General features: G+C 47.1%; 1 protein-coding gene across 1 annotated transcript; it reads left to right on the forward strand.

Moving 5' to 3' along the window:
- Positions 1 to 358: 358 nt before the first annotated feature.
- On the forward strand, positions 359 to 12,240 carry LOC134520011 (cytochrome P450 3A9-like). Its single transcript, XM_063344889.1, has 13 exons — positions 359 to 528; positions 3,282 to 3,375; positions 3,804 to 3,856; positions 4,987 to 5,086; positions 5,646 to 5,759; positions 6,039 to 6,127; positions 7,155 to 7,303; positions 8,324 to 8,451; positions 9,100 to 9,172; positions 9,548 to 9,708; positions 10,155 to 10,381; positions 11,234 to 11,396; positions 11,617 to 12,240. The coding sequence occupies exons 1-13, from the start codon at positions 458 to 460 to the stop codon at positions 11,713 to 11,715; spliced, it is 1,521 nt and encodes a 506-aa protein (XP_063200959.1). The 5' UTR covers positions 359 to 457; the 3' UTR covers positions 11,716 to 12,240.
- The last annotated feature ends 338 nt before the right edge of the window (positions 12,241 to 12,578 follow it).

The following is a 12,578-nucleotide window of genomic DNA, read 5'->3' on the forward strand; positions in this document are numbered from 1 at the left end:
TCAGCTGCCAGAAAAGATCTTGTCATACAAGATAGGAATAAACTTCTCACTTCTCTTTCCCTTTGTAAACCAACTCTGCTTTGGGATTTACCTTTTCATTGTAACTTGCTTTTATTTATTTTGGTGTAGGAGCCCAGGAGCATTACTCAATAAGAAGTCAGTTATTACTTTCTAGTACAACAGGGACACTAGCTGAAATGCCTGGCAACATACGTATTAAATAATTTGAACCTCAGACAGTTCTGCCAGGCGCTTATCTATCCCACGGATCATGTTTTTCAATTTAGCATTCTTTGCTACCTTTGCCTTCCACTCCTCCTCCTCCGCCACAGAAGGACGGCCCCTAAATCATATGATTGGACACACAAGATCACACGCTGCGAAACGCTCCTATTTCCCACTGACCTGGGACAAACACATCAAGACAGAACTCAAAGCCAACCAGAGAAGAACCAAAATGAACCTTCTTCCCTCCTTCTCTGTGGAGACATGGGCCCTTTTGCTCATTTTCGTAGCCCTCGTGATAGTGTGAGTAAAATATTCTTTATTGGTTGTTTGCTCATGCCATTTTCCTCCTCTTGCTGTTGTTTCTTTTCACGTGACTAGTCTGATGAAGAACAAACAGGTAGATGTGATTTCCAGATTTCCAGCCTCTAACAAGGCTCTGGGAAGGAGCAGAGGAATCTAAAGACCATGCGGACGCGTGATCTTGCCCCAGGGTTTGGAGTGTTCCTGTGCTCTGTTAAGATCTTGCTGCTGAGCATCAAAGCAATAATCGAGTAAGAGCGGTGCCAGACACTTGTTACCAGCAGGGTGCTGGCTTCAGCGAGGACTGTGATCCGTTAGGTCATTTTCCACAGAAATAGCGTCTAAGGAAGGCTGTGCCTCCCTGGCTGAGGTTGCCCTATGGAGGGGAGCAGGCAGTAGGTGATACGACTGCATGACCTGCAAAGGTGGAGAGCAGCAGAAAGACACCAGAAAAAGAGATTTGTAGGATCAGTTCTCACTCCTCCTGACTCCTTCCGTAGTGCCCAGGTACGATGCTCCGCGTGTGGGCACCTGGACCAGGAGGGACACTTGGCAGAAGTCGGCTTTGCCAGACGCCTGCAGGGACAACATCCCGTGCCCGTCCCCACAGCCCACCCTCGCTGCGGGAAGAAATGAAGCCCGGAGCAAGGTCAGCTCTCTGCTCCCGGCTTTTCAGACAAACTCCATCAGGCAGAAGCGTACCCCACTGCTTCAGAGGAGCCATGCCAGTGAGAAAAATGCTTTCTCCCGTTTTGCTGATGCCGTTCGGTGCTGCAGCGTACGAGGGCTGGCTGAAAACCCCCTTCTGCTGGGACATACAGTGTCTCTGCTGGCAGCCCCTGCCAGCAAGGCTGGACTGCCAGACTTTGTAGTGTTGACGAGCCCTTAGGCAGAGACAGCGTGTTGCTAGCCATAAACCTTAATGATTAATGTGGTGCACACGAGCACAACCCACTTCTCTGCCCTGGCAACGCTCCAACCATGGCAGTTCAGTAACCTCCGAAACTTTTAGCCCTGTTTTTCAGGCCCTTTCCTGTGATTTGGATCACTCAAAAGCCTGCTTGGGGCAGACCCTTCAAAAAAAAAAACCAACCCAACAAACCAACAAAAAACCCGCTGTAACCCCCATCCTCATTGACCCAAACCCTCATATTTCAATAACTCTGTGGCCATTGGAGATTGCTGATTATCAGACTCCCACCTTCTGCAGCCACTTGCAATTTTGCTGTGGCAAAAGGGACAAAAGCCCAGATCTTTGTGCACTGATTTCTGAGCTAAAGTAGAAATTTCGCCACCCATTAGCTCAGGGAGGTTGTTCAGATGCTTCTTGTCCATCTGGGGCAACCCTGTTCCAGTTCACACATGAAGGAGTCTCAGGCATTTCTGGTTCACATCCATGGTAAGAAGTAATCATTATTCTCTAGCTTTAAACTGAATGGTCCTTCTTCACCTGCAGAAAACCATGTCACATTTTAGTCGTAAGAGCATTAGGCTGCGTTTCCTTGGCCGTGTTTCAGATGGATTAAGCCAAGCCTACGTTCCTATAGTGTTTCTGGGCTTTGTAATCAGCCCGGCCTGACATTTCTTCGTACTCCCGCAGCCCCGGCTGCCCATAAACATTACAAATGAGAATCCGCAAACATTTTATACTTAGTACTGAACTAACCTTTTCCAGGAAAGGCTGAACATTGACAAACTGAGCTCTGTGAAACCTTTCTGCACCTGCAAACACCCCAGGCCTTGGGTTTTGCCTGCTCTTTTTGGACCATAAGATAGGGGCTGCTTTTGTGCTGTGGCAGAACACGCGCTGGGGGGACTGATCTCATTTGGGGCCCTCCAGGTTTAGAAAAATATTACTAGTTGCAAGGGACCACCTCCCCCCACTCCCCCCCAAAGTCTCAGCCTCGACTCTGGCTTTTCGGGGCAGCATCCCCGGGATGCTGGCTGTGCGGCTGCCGCCACGCGGCCCAAAGAGGATCTCTGCTAACATCCCTCTGCCAGACCTTTGCAGTTTTACATCCCTTCTGCAACGAGCCGCTCAGTTGGGAAGCTGCAGCTACTAACTAAAAACAAATATTTTGAGGAGCTCTTTCAACACAGCCAAAGACAAGCTTCAAAGGGCCGCAGCCCAGGCCCTTGTTGAGAAACAGAAGGCCCCAAGGTAGAAGTAATAACTTTACAGCTGCCAAAAAGGGTGCTTCAGAGGAAAGAAATCTGCAAAGCTGTCAATAAAATCTGAAGAGAAAACCATCAAGACAAGACTTTCTGATGCACCACTGAGCTAATGCCGGGCTAAGGGGAGGGAGAACAATAAATGAAATTAAAGTACAGCTTGACAAAAGCCCTGTTTGGGACATCACTTCTGGCAACGCTTTCATTTCTCTTCAATAAAAACACGTAAGCTTGGTGTTCCTTCTTCCAGCTCCCTTTTCTGCCTCTCCTTTAGTTGGCAACGAGCTCCTCCTCTTGGCTTTTGCTAAAGGCTTTAAGGTCCTGTGTCCACTGGAGCACCTGTGCCTTTAGAAGACAGCCGCTTTGACATCAAAGTGATCTCTCTGAAGCTCTGTGTGGCTTGCCATGTTTATTAAATATTTTTTACAGGGCAATTGTCTTTTGGGCCACTTTTTTCCAGCTCCTGGACCAACCTCCTCTACTACGTAGGGCCAAAGGGACGTTGCTGCAGTCTCTGGGTTTCGGAGATCTTGCAGCCCCAGTCCCATGGTGGCGTAGCACTTGTCTTTTCTGTCCCACAGATATGGGATCTGGCCATTTGGTTTTTTCAAGAAGCTGGGTATTCCTGGGCCAAGACCTCTGCCTTTCTTCGGGACGTGCCTGGAATATCGCAAAGTAAGTGACTACAGCTTTCCTGGCTCCAGAAATACCCGCCCTTGCTCATACAGCTGTAGCTAAACAGGTACATGGCGATGATAAGTTATCTCCGAATGCCAAGCTCCGCTCCAATGCACAGGTTGTGCAAAGGCCCGTGCGGGATAAGGGCTCGGTAACAGACCATGGGGCCCTGCCTTTACAGCATCGCCAAACGAGCACTCGTGGGTGGCTGATTTACAGCTGCCCTTCGCCAGCGCCCTGGCCAACAGCTCATTCGCAAGCACGACGTACTTTTATGTTGTCCTTCGTGATGCTTTTGGAGAGGAGGAGAACTCTGAAGGCAGCTCTGAGCATCAGTTTACAGATCTTCCTCCCAACCCAGCGTCTCCAGCATCATCCCCTCCGCTGCATCCTCTCCACGATAATTTTTGAATTGCTCTCCACAGGGTTTCTTGGAATTTGACAATAGCTGTTTCCAGAAATACGGGAAAGTCTGGGGGTGAGTATGAACCACTGCTCTCTTCTTAAGATAAAACTAGAATCCATACAAAGGGGAGAAAAAATTCATTAGGAAAGCTCCCTTTTCTCTACCTGCGCCCCTGACGGTCCCGGCGGTGTGACAAGTACAGCAACAATAGGGTACTTGTGGTGGTTTCCGTTAAAGCCTGATGATTGCAGGGCTGTGCCAATGTCATGCTGTATGGAAATTGCTTTGACCTGTATTACGAAAGCTGTTTTAAAGCTGATAACAAAAGGCCCTCACCTGCTCCTAATGAAAACAGCAGCGAAACTGCTACTTGCTTAAGGGAGTATCTGGAACTGGGAGGTCCAGTTCCTCTGTTTTATCAACAGAATGTGAGTGAACTCCCAATACTGAGAGAAGCAGCAGAATCAAAGTCCACCGACTTCCTCGTGCTGCTGCTCCTTACCTGCTGCCGTGGGAGCTGCTGCAGCTGCTATTGCTCTGCTCCGGGTATCTCCTATAGCTTTGATCACTGCCAAAATATCTTGGTCTACAAGCTTGCACATCCTCTACAATGCATCCATTGATCCCTGTAGAAACTTTAAAAAACGGAGTCTAGAAAAAGATATCTTCACGTAAGCAAAGAGAGTGCGTAAATCTGCTTAATCGACATCTGTTCCAGGAAGGCATTCAGAACTGCCAGATTAAAAAGACAAAACCAAGGATGGAGTTTCATCTCCAAGGATATTTCAGTGCTGTCAGCCCAAGTCTCCAGACACCCAATTCAACAGCCTGAAAGGGGTCAAACAAGTTTCCTTCTAATACTGTAATGTGTTTAAGTGCCTGGAAAAACACAGAGAGTCGGGGGAGAAAGTGAAGACACTTGCTTCATTTAGTATCTGCTCCTTTGAGGGACTGAGCCCTGCTCATTTCCCAGTGAATTTGGAAGGCGTGTAGCCCCCTTTATCACTTAGAAAAACAGGTGGGAGAAGGCCTGGGAGTCCTTTTCTATCTCCAATTTATCTGTTTCTATACGTAGGCATCTGCAGAACAGCAAAGCTGGTGATGGAGGAGCATTTATTTAAGGCATTTCGTTTGACAGGCATCAGCCAAGCCGCACACTTCCACTGTCTGGGGTTGTTTATCTCTTCTTCTCCCCCCACCAGGATTTACGATGGCAGGCAACCTGTGGTGGCTGTCATGGACCCCCAGATCATTAAAACCGTGCTGGTTAAAGAGTGTTACTCCACCTTTACCAACCGGAGGGTAAGAGCAGAAGCGTCGCGATGTATACCACAGAGGCCAAAAATCGAAGTACGGGAGGCGACAAGGATGTAGCAGGGCTCCCCATAGGGCCACTATAGGGATTACTGTAAATGGCCACTGTATGTCACTGTTCCCCTGCCTTACAGCCTGGGGACTGCAGACGAAGCTGTTTGCCCGCACATCGGAGAAATTCTGCTCTCCCACCTAGACGCAGGCATGAATTTGAGTCTGTGTGAACATACAGGGACCCGTAAGGGTCCAGCCAGCATATGTGCCACCAGCTGGGATGCACGGATAGGTGTGGGGTAACACCCATACGGGTGTTGGGCTTGTTGGGTTACTCGTTCTGGATGTGGAAATGTCATCTCACAGCTGGTTTACTGCAGGAAAGGGGATTATTTATGTATGTGCATCTCGAGAGAGGCTGTTTGTAAGGCCTGCTACCAGTAGTTAATGCCTCTGAAACAGCCCGGGCAGGGGCTTGCATCCTACATTCCCGTCCTTGCAAGGAAACCAGTATCTTTTCCGGGGTTAACACCTTGCCTTTTCCCCCCTCCAGCGTTTTGATCTAGCAGGGGTGTTGAAAAATGCTATCTCATTAGCTGAAGACGAACAGTGGAAAAGGATTCGTACCGTGCTCTCTCCGACCTTCACCAGTGGGAAGCTAAAGGAGGTAAAAAACACAGAGGAGCGGGTACAAACTAAATCAGAAAGTCAGTAGACAGTGATTCCAGGCTGAGATTGTCACAGGGGTCCGATTTTTTAGTCAGAGCCTGGCAACTAAGACGGCTTGTTTAATTTATGCCTAATTTAAAATAAAAAGCTTAAAATAAAAACTTAGCAGAAAGGTTTTATTTGTAAATGTTCATTAAACTCCCTGTAGTCTTCATAAGCCTGTCTTAAAGGAGTAAAATGTACTATACTAAGTGACCATCTCTGGTTTGTGTTACAGATGTTCCCTATAATAAAACACTACGGGGAAATTTTGGTGAAAAATGTTCAGAAGCGAGTGGAAAAGGACAACTGTCTACCTATAAAGGAGTAAGTAGCTGCTAGGAGCAGCAGGATAAGCAGCAAACCTTGTTAGCAAGTGCTGCGGTTCACTCGTTTCTCACAACACCGATTGCTCGCTGGGTAAACCAGACCTCTGAAATGAGGAACGGGGTTAGCTGAAAGCCTGGCTGGAAATTTGGAAGGGAAAATTTAAGCTGGGATGTTAGTGAAACTTCCTAGAGGCAGAGACCCACAGAGAAGCCTTCTAAAGGGAACTCTTGCGGGGGGAATGCTCCATCACAGATCCAAGCTAAACCCAAATCCACCAGGAAAACAAAATTTTCCCCGTATGTACTCAAGACCTTTTGTGCGCTACCTTCTTATACCACAGGACGCTGGGTTTGCCGGCCTCCCAGCCCCACAAGCTGCGCTGTGGGATGCTCGTCCATCGCTTGCCCCATTGCAGGAGGGAGCAGGGAGGGAGGGAGGCTGTAGTGTGGCCCCGGGTGTGTCGTCCTCATCTGTGCCCCCCCATATGGGCTCTGGAACAAAACCTCTGTATTTCACCCCCAATTTCAAAGCACAGATGCAGAAAGGGCAGCTGCGCACCAGCAGTCACGCACCAGCAAAGCTCTCCTCTACCAAAAACCCCATAAGGAGAGGGTTTGGGCCGTTTGTACCATTATAGGTACCTGTGCTGCGTTGAACAAGACCATTTCCATGGCATGTTTGAAGCAGAGCGCGTTACCACCCCTCCCCAAGAAGCTAAAATGCTCGAGAGCCTCACGCTGTCCTTGCCCTAACCTGCTCATGTAGCTACATGCTGTTTTGAAATCCTCAGAAAAGCTGTCCAATTTCAAAACCCATGCAGGCTTGAAACCAAAGCTCTCTAAAAATCTATCCCTTTCACTATAAGTGCTTTTCAGTTACCATATGTCCAATTTCCTTTTCAAAACCAGGGCGGGAGGCCTTCTGAGAATTTATATTTGAATGTCACGGAGGTATTAGGAAAAAAAAAATACATTCACTTGGTCCAAATATTTAACCATAGTCTATCTTCTCCACCTTTTCTCAGCATCTTTGGAAGCTACAGCATGGATGTCGTCACCAGCACATCGTTCGGTGTGAACATCGATTCCATGAACAACCCCAAAGACCCCTTTGTCAGAGAGATGCGGAAGCTGGTCAAGTTTGACTTTTTTAACCCAATCTTCATCATAACATGTAAATGATTCCTTTTTTTTTGTGTTGAAAACTTCATTCCGGTGTCAGAGTACTACTGAAGTGTGACTTTAGCAAGCGTCTCAGACTGGTGCATCCTATACATTAACTAAACAACTATTGCTTAGATAAATTCCCTAGCTAGGGTGGGAGTCCTAATGGCTCTTGGCTTTTTCTTCAAACTCTGGAAGAGAGATGGGTAAAAACTCCCTCTGCCTTTGGCATCCACCATGTAAGAAACATAGGAACATCCCAGCCAATATCCAAATAAGTGGTGGAAAAATCATTCTAGGTTTGAAAAGCAAGTTCAGCTGTGAGGCTTGAGGAGAGTGGTGCTATCCAAAATGCATTTTTCAGAAGAGAGTGCTGAGTGGGGATGGTAATTAGATGCAATTTCCTAGCAATGCAGTAGCTTAGCAGTGATGGTGATGGACCTTAAATCACTTGCGACCTTAAATCAAGATCAGATACCTTGCTTAAAAAAAAAAAAAGGGGGGGGGTAAAGTTGTGATCTGTGCATAGAGGAGGTTCTGATGCTGTAGATTTTATGAATCTGTACGCCAGCTCAAAACTGAGTCTCTGTAATGCAGGAAATGCTCTGAAAGCGACTCGAAAATGTTTGCACGAGCATAGCACGGCAGTGAAGAGCTCATCCTGAGAAAAAGAATTCAGAATTTGCAGTATTTCTTTTCTGAGCCACATCCCTGTTGTAGTGCTGTGCAGTGCACAGAAGTAACCTGTCCTTAGAAAACGGTGGCGTAAACTTTGGCCATCTCTTCGAGCAGTTATTACACCCAGCTCCGTTGTGGCCAGTTGACAGGAACTTGGGAGAGCGTTGCCTCAAGACAAACTATCTCGAGAAAGAGGGAAAAAGGCAAACCCCAGGCTTTGCCCAGGTAAAGAAATCAAGAGAGGAAATAATTTCTCGGTAGCATCAATACTTCCTCAGTAACGTCCATAGCTATCTTACATGAGGTGGAGTTTCTTTACAGCATGACATTTTAGTCTCAATTTGTTTTTCAGTTGTATTCCCATTTTTAACTCCCATTTTGGCCAAGATGAACGTAAGCGTCTTCCCCAGTGATGCTGTAGATTTCTTCCTGAGATCCATCTCCAAAATTAGGCAGGATCGTGAAAAGGAGACTCACAAGGTAAGCGAGTGTGAATTTGCTAGCAATTGTGGCAGAAGATACACTGAAGCGAAATATAATTAGGGTGATGATAGCAAAGGTGAAGCCAAAGTACAATAACTCAACAAAACTCCAATTCTACTTCAGCATAAACTTAATTCTGTCAGAAAAGCCTCATCTGACCAGTTCTGGCAGAGAAGCAAGTGGACTTTGTACCTCTGTCATCTGAAGCTACATGCAGATGAAGGCTCGGTAGAATTGCATTAAACTTGGGTTTGCAGAACTAATAAGTCAACAAAGTAAGAGACTCCCTGAAGAAGATTAGGCAGAGGATAAGGGAGCAGAGTAAGCAGTGCAGGAGCAGCAATGCCACCTTTCAGGGTTGTGCCTTCCCCTCTCACTTTTCAAAAATTGAAGCTGCTTCCTGGCAAAATTCTCCCGCTTTCCCAAAATTCATTCAAGACACTGCTGTCCCACCCAACGCCTTCATGAAAAGGAACAGGTAGGTATCCGAAATAAAATGCAAGTGTTGTGTTTTACAACAAGGAAGCCATGTGCATTTTGGGGATGCTTTCAGTTTAAAAATTGTGCTTAGGCTATGAAAACTGCTTATCTGAGCCCTCCCTGAGGGACCTGTCACCAAAGAAACCCTCCTGCTTTTCTTCTCAGGGCAGAGTAGATTTCCTGCAGCTGATGATCGAATCCCAGAACTCAGGCAATGAAGAAAATCACTACGATAAAGGTAACGACATCGAAATACTCATCACGGGAATAGGGGCTGTGGGAGCGAGGAGAATATGAGGAGCCGTTTCCCAGAGAAAGGCTCAGTGGGTCACTGACCAGCTCCAGGCAGAAATCTCCGTCTCCTGTTGCCAGCACCGGTCCTAAGGGGATTCTCCTGGGTCCTTTGCCAGGGAGTAGGACTGCCATGTCAATCAATCATACCCAGGAAATCACCTGGCTCCTCTATCAACTGACTTTTTCCAGACAGATCACAGAGTAGCTTTAAATGTGTCATCAGCAAATATCCGCAACAAACCTGCCCCAACCCCAGCCATTGCCTCCTGTTCCTCGCTGAGACCATCAGCCAACATGGGTTTTGCTCATCTCCCCACAGCCCTGACCGACACAGAGATCCTGGCGCAAGCGTTCATCTTTATATTCGCTGGGTACGAGACCACCAGCAGCACGCTTTGCTACGTGGCGTACGAGCTGGCCACGCATCCCGACGTGCAGCAAAAACTGCTGGAGGAAATCGACAGCATTTTACCCAACAAGGTAAGGGGACATCGGGTGGTGGCAAAGACCCTCTGACTCTGCTGTCCTCCTTGTTCAGCCAAGACAATGAGAAATCTTTAGCTCCTAAACAGCCTCCTGCTGGGATCTTCCAGGAGCTCTAAGAGACACACACTGAGACAATTCAATCCTGTGGCGATTTGGTTTTGGCAGCCGAAACCTCACAGGCCACCCCACTGCACAAACCCATTTGCCATACTCTGCATCCATGCACAAGCGGACGGGGATTTCCAGGTCTTTCCATCACTCAGGGATAGAAAATGAAGCCAATTACACATTTTCTACCTTGCATTTCGTTCTTCAGTGAGTCTCAGCCATGCTTGGGGCAGCAGGGGTTGGGGACGCTCTGGTCTCAGCAGTCTTTTTGGGACGCCCCGATCAATCCTCATGCCAACATACCTGGTCACCTTTCTCCTGTTGTCCTACAGGCTCCTCTCACATACAACGCGATGATGCAGCTGGAATATCTTGACATGACAGTGAGTGAAACCCTTCGGCTCTACCCCCTTGGAGGACGGCTTGAGAGAACCTGCAAAAGAGACGTGGAAATAAATGGAGTGACCATTCCCAAAGGAACCGTAGTTATAATCCCACCCTATACTTTGCACCACAACCCCGAGTACTGGCCAAACCCAGAAGAGTTCAGACCAGAAAGGTATTAAAAAAACCAAACAACAACTTAATGAAAGGGAAGAAATATCGTGCTGCTTTTTCCTCACATAGTAATTAAGTATTAATCTCTGATGAGCTTCCTAATGGTGTTCTTCCTATCTTTTTACAAACAATACCAGTGAGAAATTGCAGGCTCATGGGAATGTCATTTTAAGAAGAAAATGAGCTTTGCGCTTAAAGTGGGGTTTCAAACAATGTAATCCTATTGTGAGAATAACATTGATACCTCGCAACACCTTGTACATCGTTTTTGGGTTTGCTGGCAGAGTAGTTGGTGAGTTTTTGTAACTGCGGGCCGTCTTTCTCTACGATCTTCATTGCTGAACCTGTTTCCTTCACACAGGCTTTGCTACAAAATATATCAGAGTTGATCCTTCTAGAGTTGCCTTCCCGCTTTGTTTTCAAGGAAGCAATAACTTTGCCCTAGTTGTTTGTGGTTGTTTGTTTTGGATTTTGTGTTTTTAATATTATTAATTGGTATCTGCCTCTTATTCCCAGCAAGGCTGGAGCCGGAGGCCGCTCCTAACAAAGACATCTCCTGGTTTCTCTCTCACTAAATACAACAGACAGGAAATAGCAGTCAGTTTGGGAGAGCGTGTAGATTTTCACATTGCTCCCAACTTCTAGTCTGGATGGACGGAATTAAAGTCAAAATTCTGTCTGGACTGAGGGCTCTGACACATCACTCGATTGCTGGGGTACGCTGAGATACCTTAGCCAAAACCCAGACAAGTCTGTAGGGCACGGGCAAGAGATCTCTGGATGGGTAATACAGGTATGCAGCTTTTTGATTTTCCTGCCTTAATTTCTTTTCCCCAACCGTGTCATTCTCCAGGTTCAGTAAGGAAAACAAAGAGGCCATAGACCCGTACACGTACCTGCCCTTCGGGGCTGGTCCCAGGAACTGCATTGGGATGCGCTTTGCTCTCCTGACTCTCAAAGTTGCCATCACCGCCCTGTTGCAACATTTCACCTTCCAGACCTGCAAAGAAACTCAGGTGAGGAGCACATCACGTTTTGAAACTCGCACATGAAGAGCCGGGCGCCTGGTTTCTCACCGGGGGTGCCAACACCAAACGCTTTGCGCTTTCACGGGAGGTGCACTTCTGGGCACCACGCGTCAAATTATGTCCAAACCGTGGCTAAGTTTCTTTCCTTTAATCTCCGCTTGTTTAATTTGCCTATCGCCAAGTGTGTTTTTTCCTCTTGTTGTTGCAGATCCCTCTCAAGCTGAGTTCGCAGGGATTGTTAACACCTGAGAAGCCGATTGTTCTGAAGTTGGTTCCCCGGACCAGCACCGCACGTGCAGAGGCGTAAAACCCAGCCGTGTCTGCAATTCCCCGGTGTCCAATGAGTGCCGTGCTAACAAAAGGGGTGGCACATCGCGGGAAATCTCTCCTATGTGTACAGACACAGAAGAACAGCTCTAGGCAATTCTGGAAGCAATTACTACATATTTACTAATAAACATAGCTGTCAGAAATGTAATGTGGATCACTGGGCAGCGACAATATACAGTCCCCTTAATTTTGATTGCAGAAAACGAGAAGTAAATCCAAATGAGAAGCTGATCATCCACTCACTTCTAAGGGGACTTCTCCATCTGGAGAGAAGGAATTACTGTCGTATTCCAAGAGAAACGAGGTGTGATGGAAATTCAAATTGCCAGACCTTGCTGGGCAGGGACTGGTGACGTTCTTCTCGGTGTATTGATGCCTGAAATTTCCTGTGTTATAATTGAGCTGACTGGTGTGAGACTATATCCTAGATACGAAACCTCTCTTGTGCCATGTGTTAATTAAACTAAAGTGTGTACAAATACTGTCATTAAAAATGTTTGAGAGCTGCTCTGTGTTGTGTATAGCGGCTTATCACTTCCTATTTAAAAACCGTATTCAGCCTCAACCCTTGAAATTATCCATGTACATTGCTTTCCACTTAATTTAATGAATCTGATCCTTCATTTAATGCGATCAAACCCTCCCATTTGTACAGTATTTTACAAACACTGTAACTCCCACCTCTTGGTTTGATTAAGAGGTTGCCTCCAGTTCAGTGCTGGCCAACCCTCTTCCGCGCTGGCGCGAGAGAGGATGGGTTGCAGAGAGCAGCAGAAGCAGCTCGCAGGAGGCGGTGACAGCGTGGCAGGAGGGCCACCGCTCCTGGAGAAGTTGTCTGGA

Source organism: Chroicocephalus ridibundus, chromosome 8 (assembly GCF_963924245.1).
Source record: "Chroicocephalus ridibundus chromosome 8, bChrRid1.1, whole genome shotgun sequence".
NCBI lineage: Eukaryota > Metazoa > Chordata > Aves > Charadriiformes > Laridae > Chroicocephalus > Chroicocephalus ridibundus.

Excerpts from the sequence above, each read along its gene's own strand:
- LOC134520011 (XM_063344889.1), top strand. The coding sequence starts at position 458 with ATGAACCTTCTTCCCTCCTTCTCTGTGGAGACATGGGCCCTTTTGCTC. Across the intron at positions 5,087-5,645 it reads CCACCTTTACCAACCGGAGG|CGTTTTGATCTAGCAGGGGT; the intron begins GTAAGAGCAGAA and ends TCCCCCCTCCAG. Across the intron at positions 11,397-11,616 it reads AGACCTGCAAAGAAACTCAG|ATCCCTCTCAAGCTGAGTTC; the intron begins GTGAGGAGCACA and ends TTGTTGTTGCAG.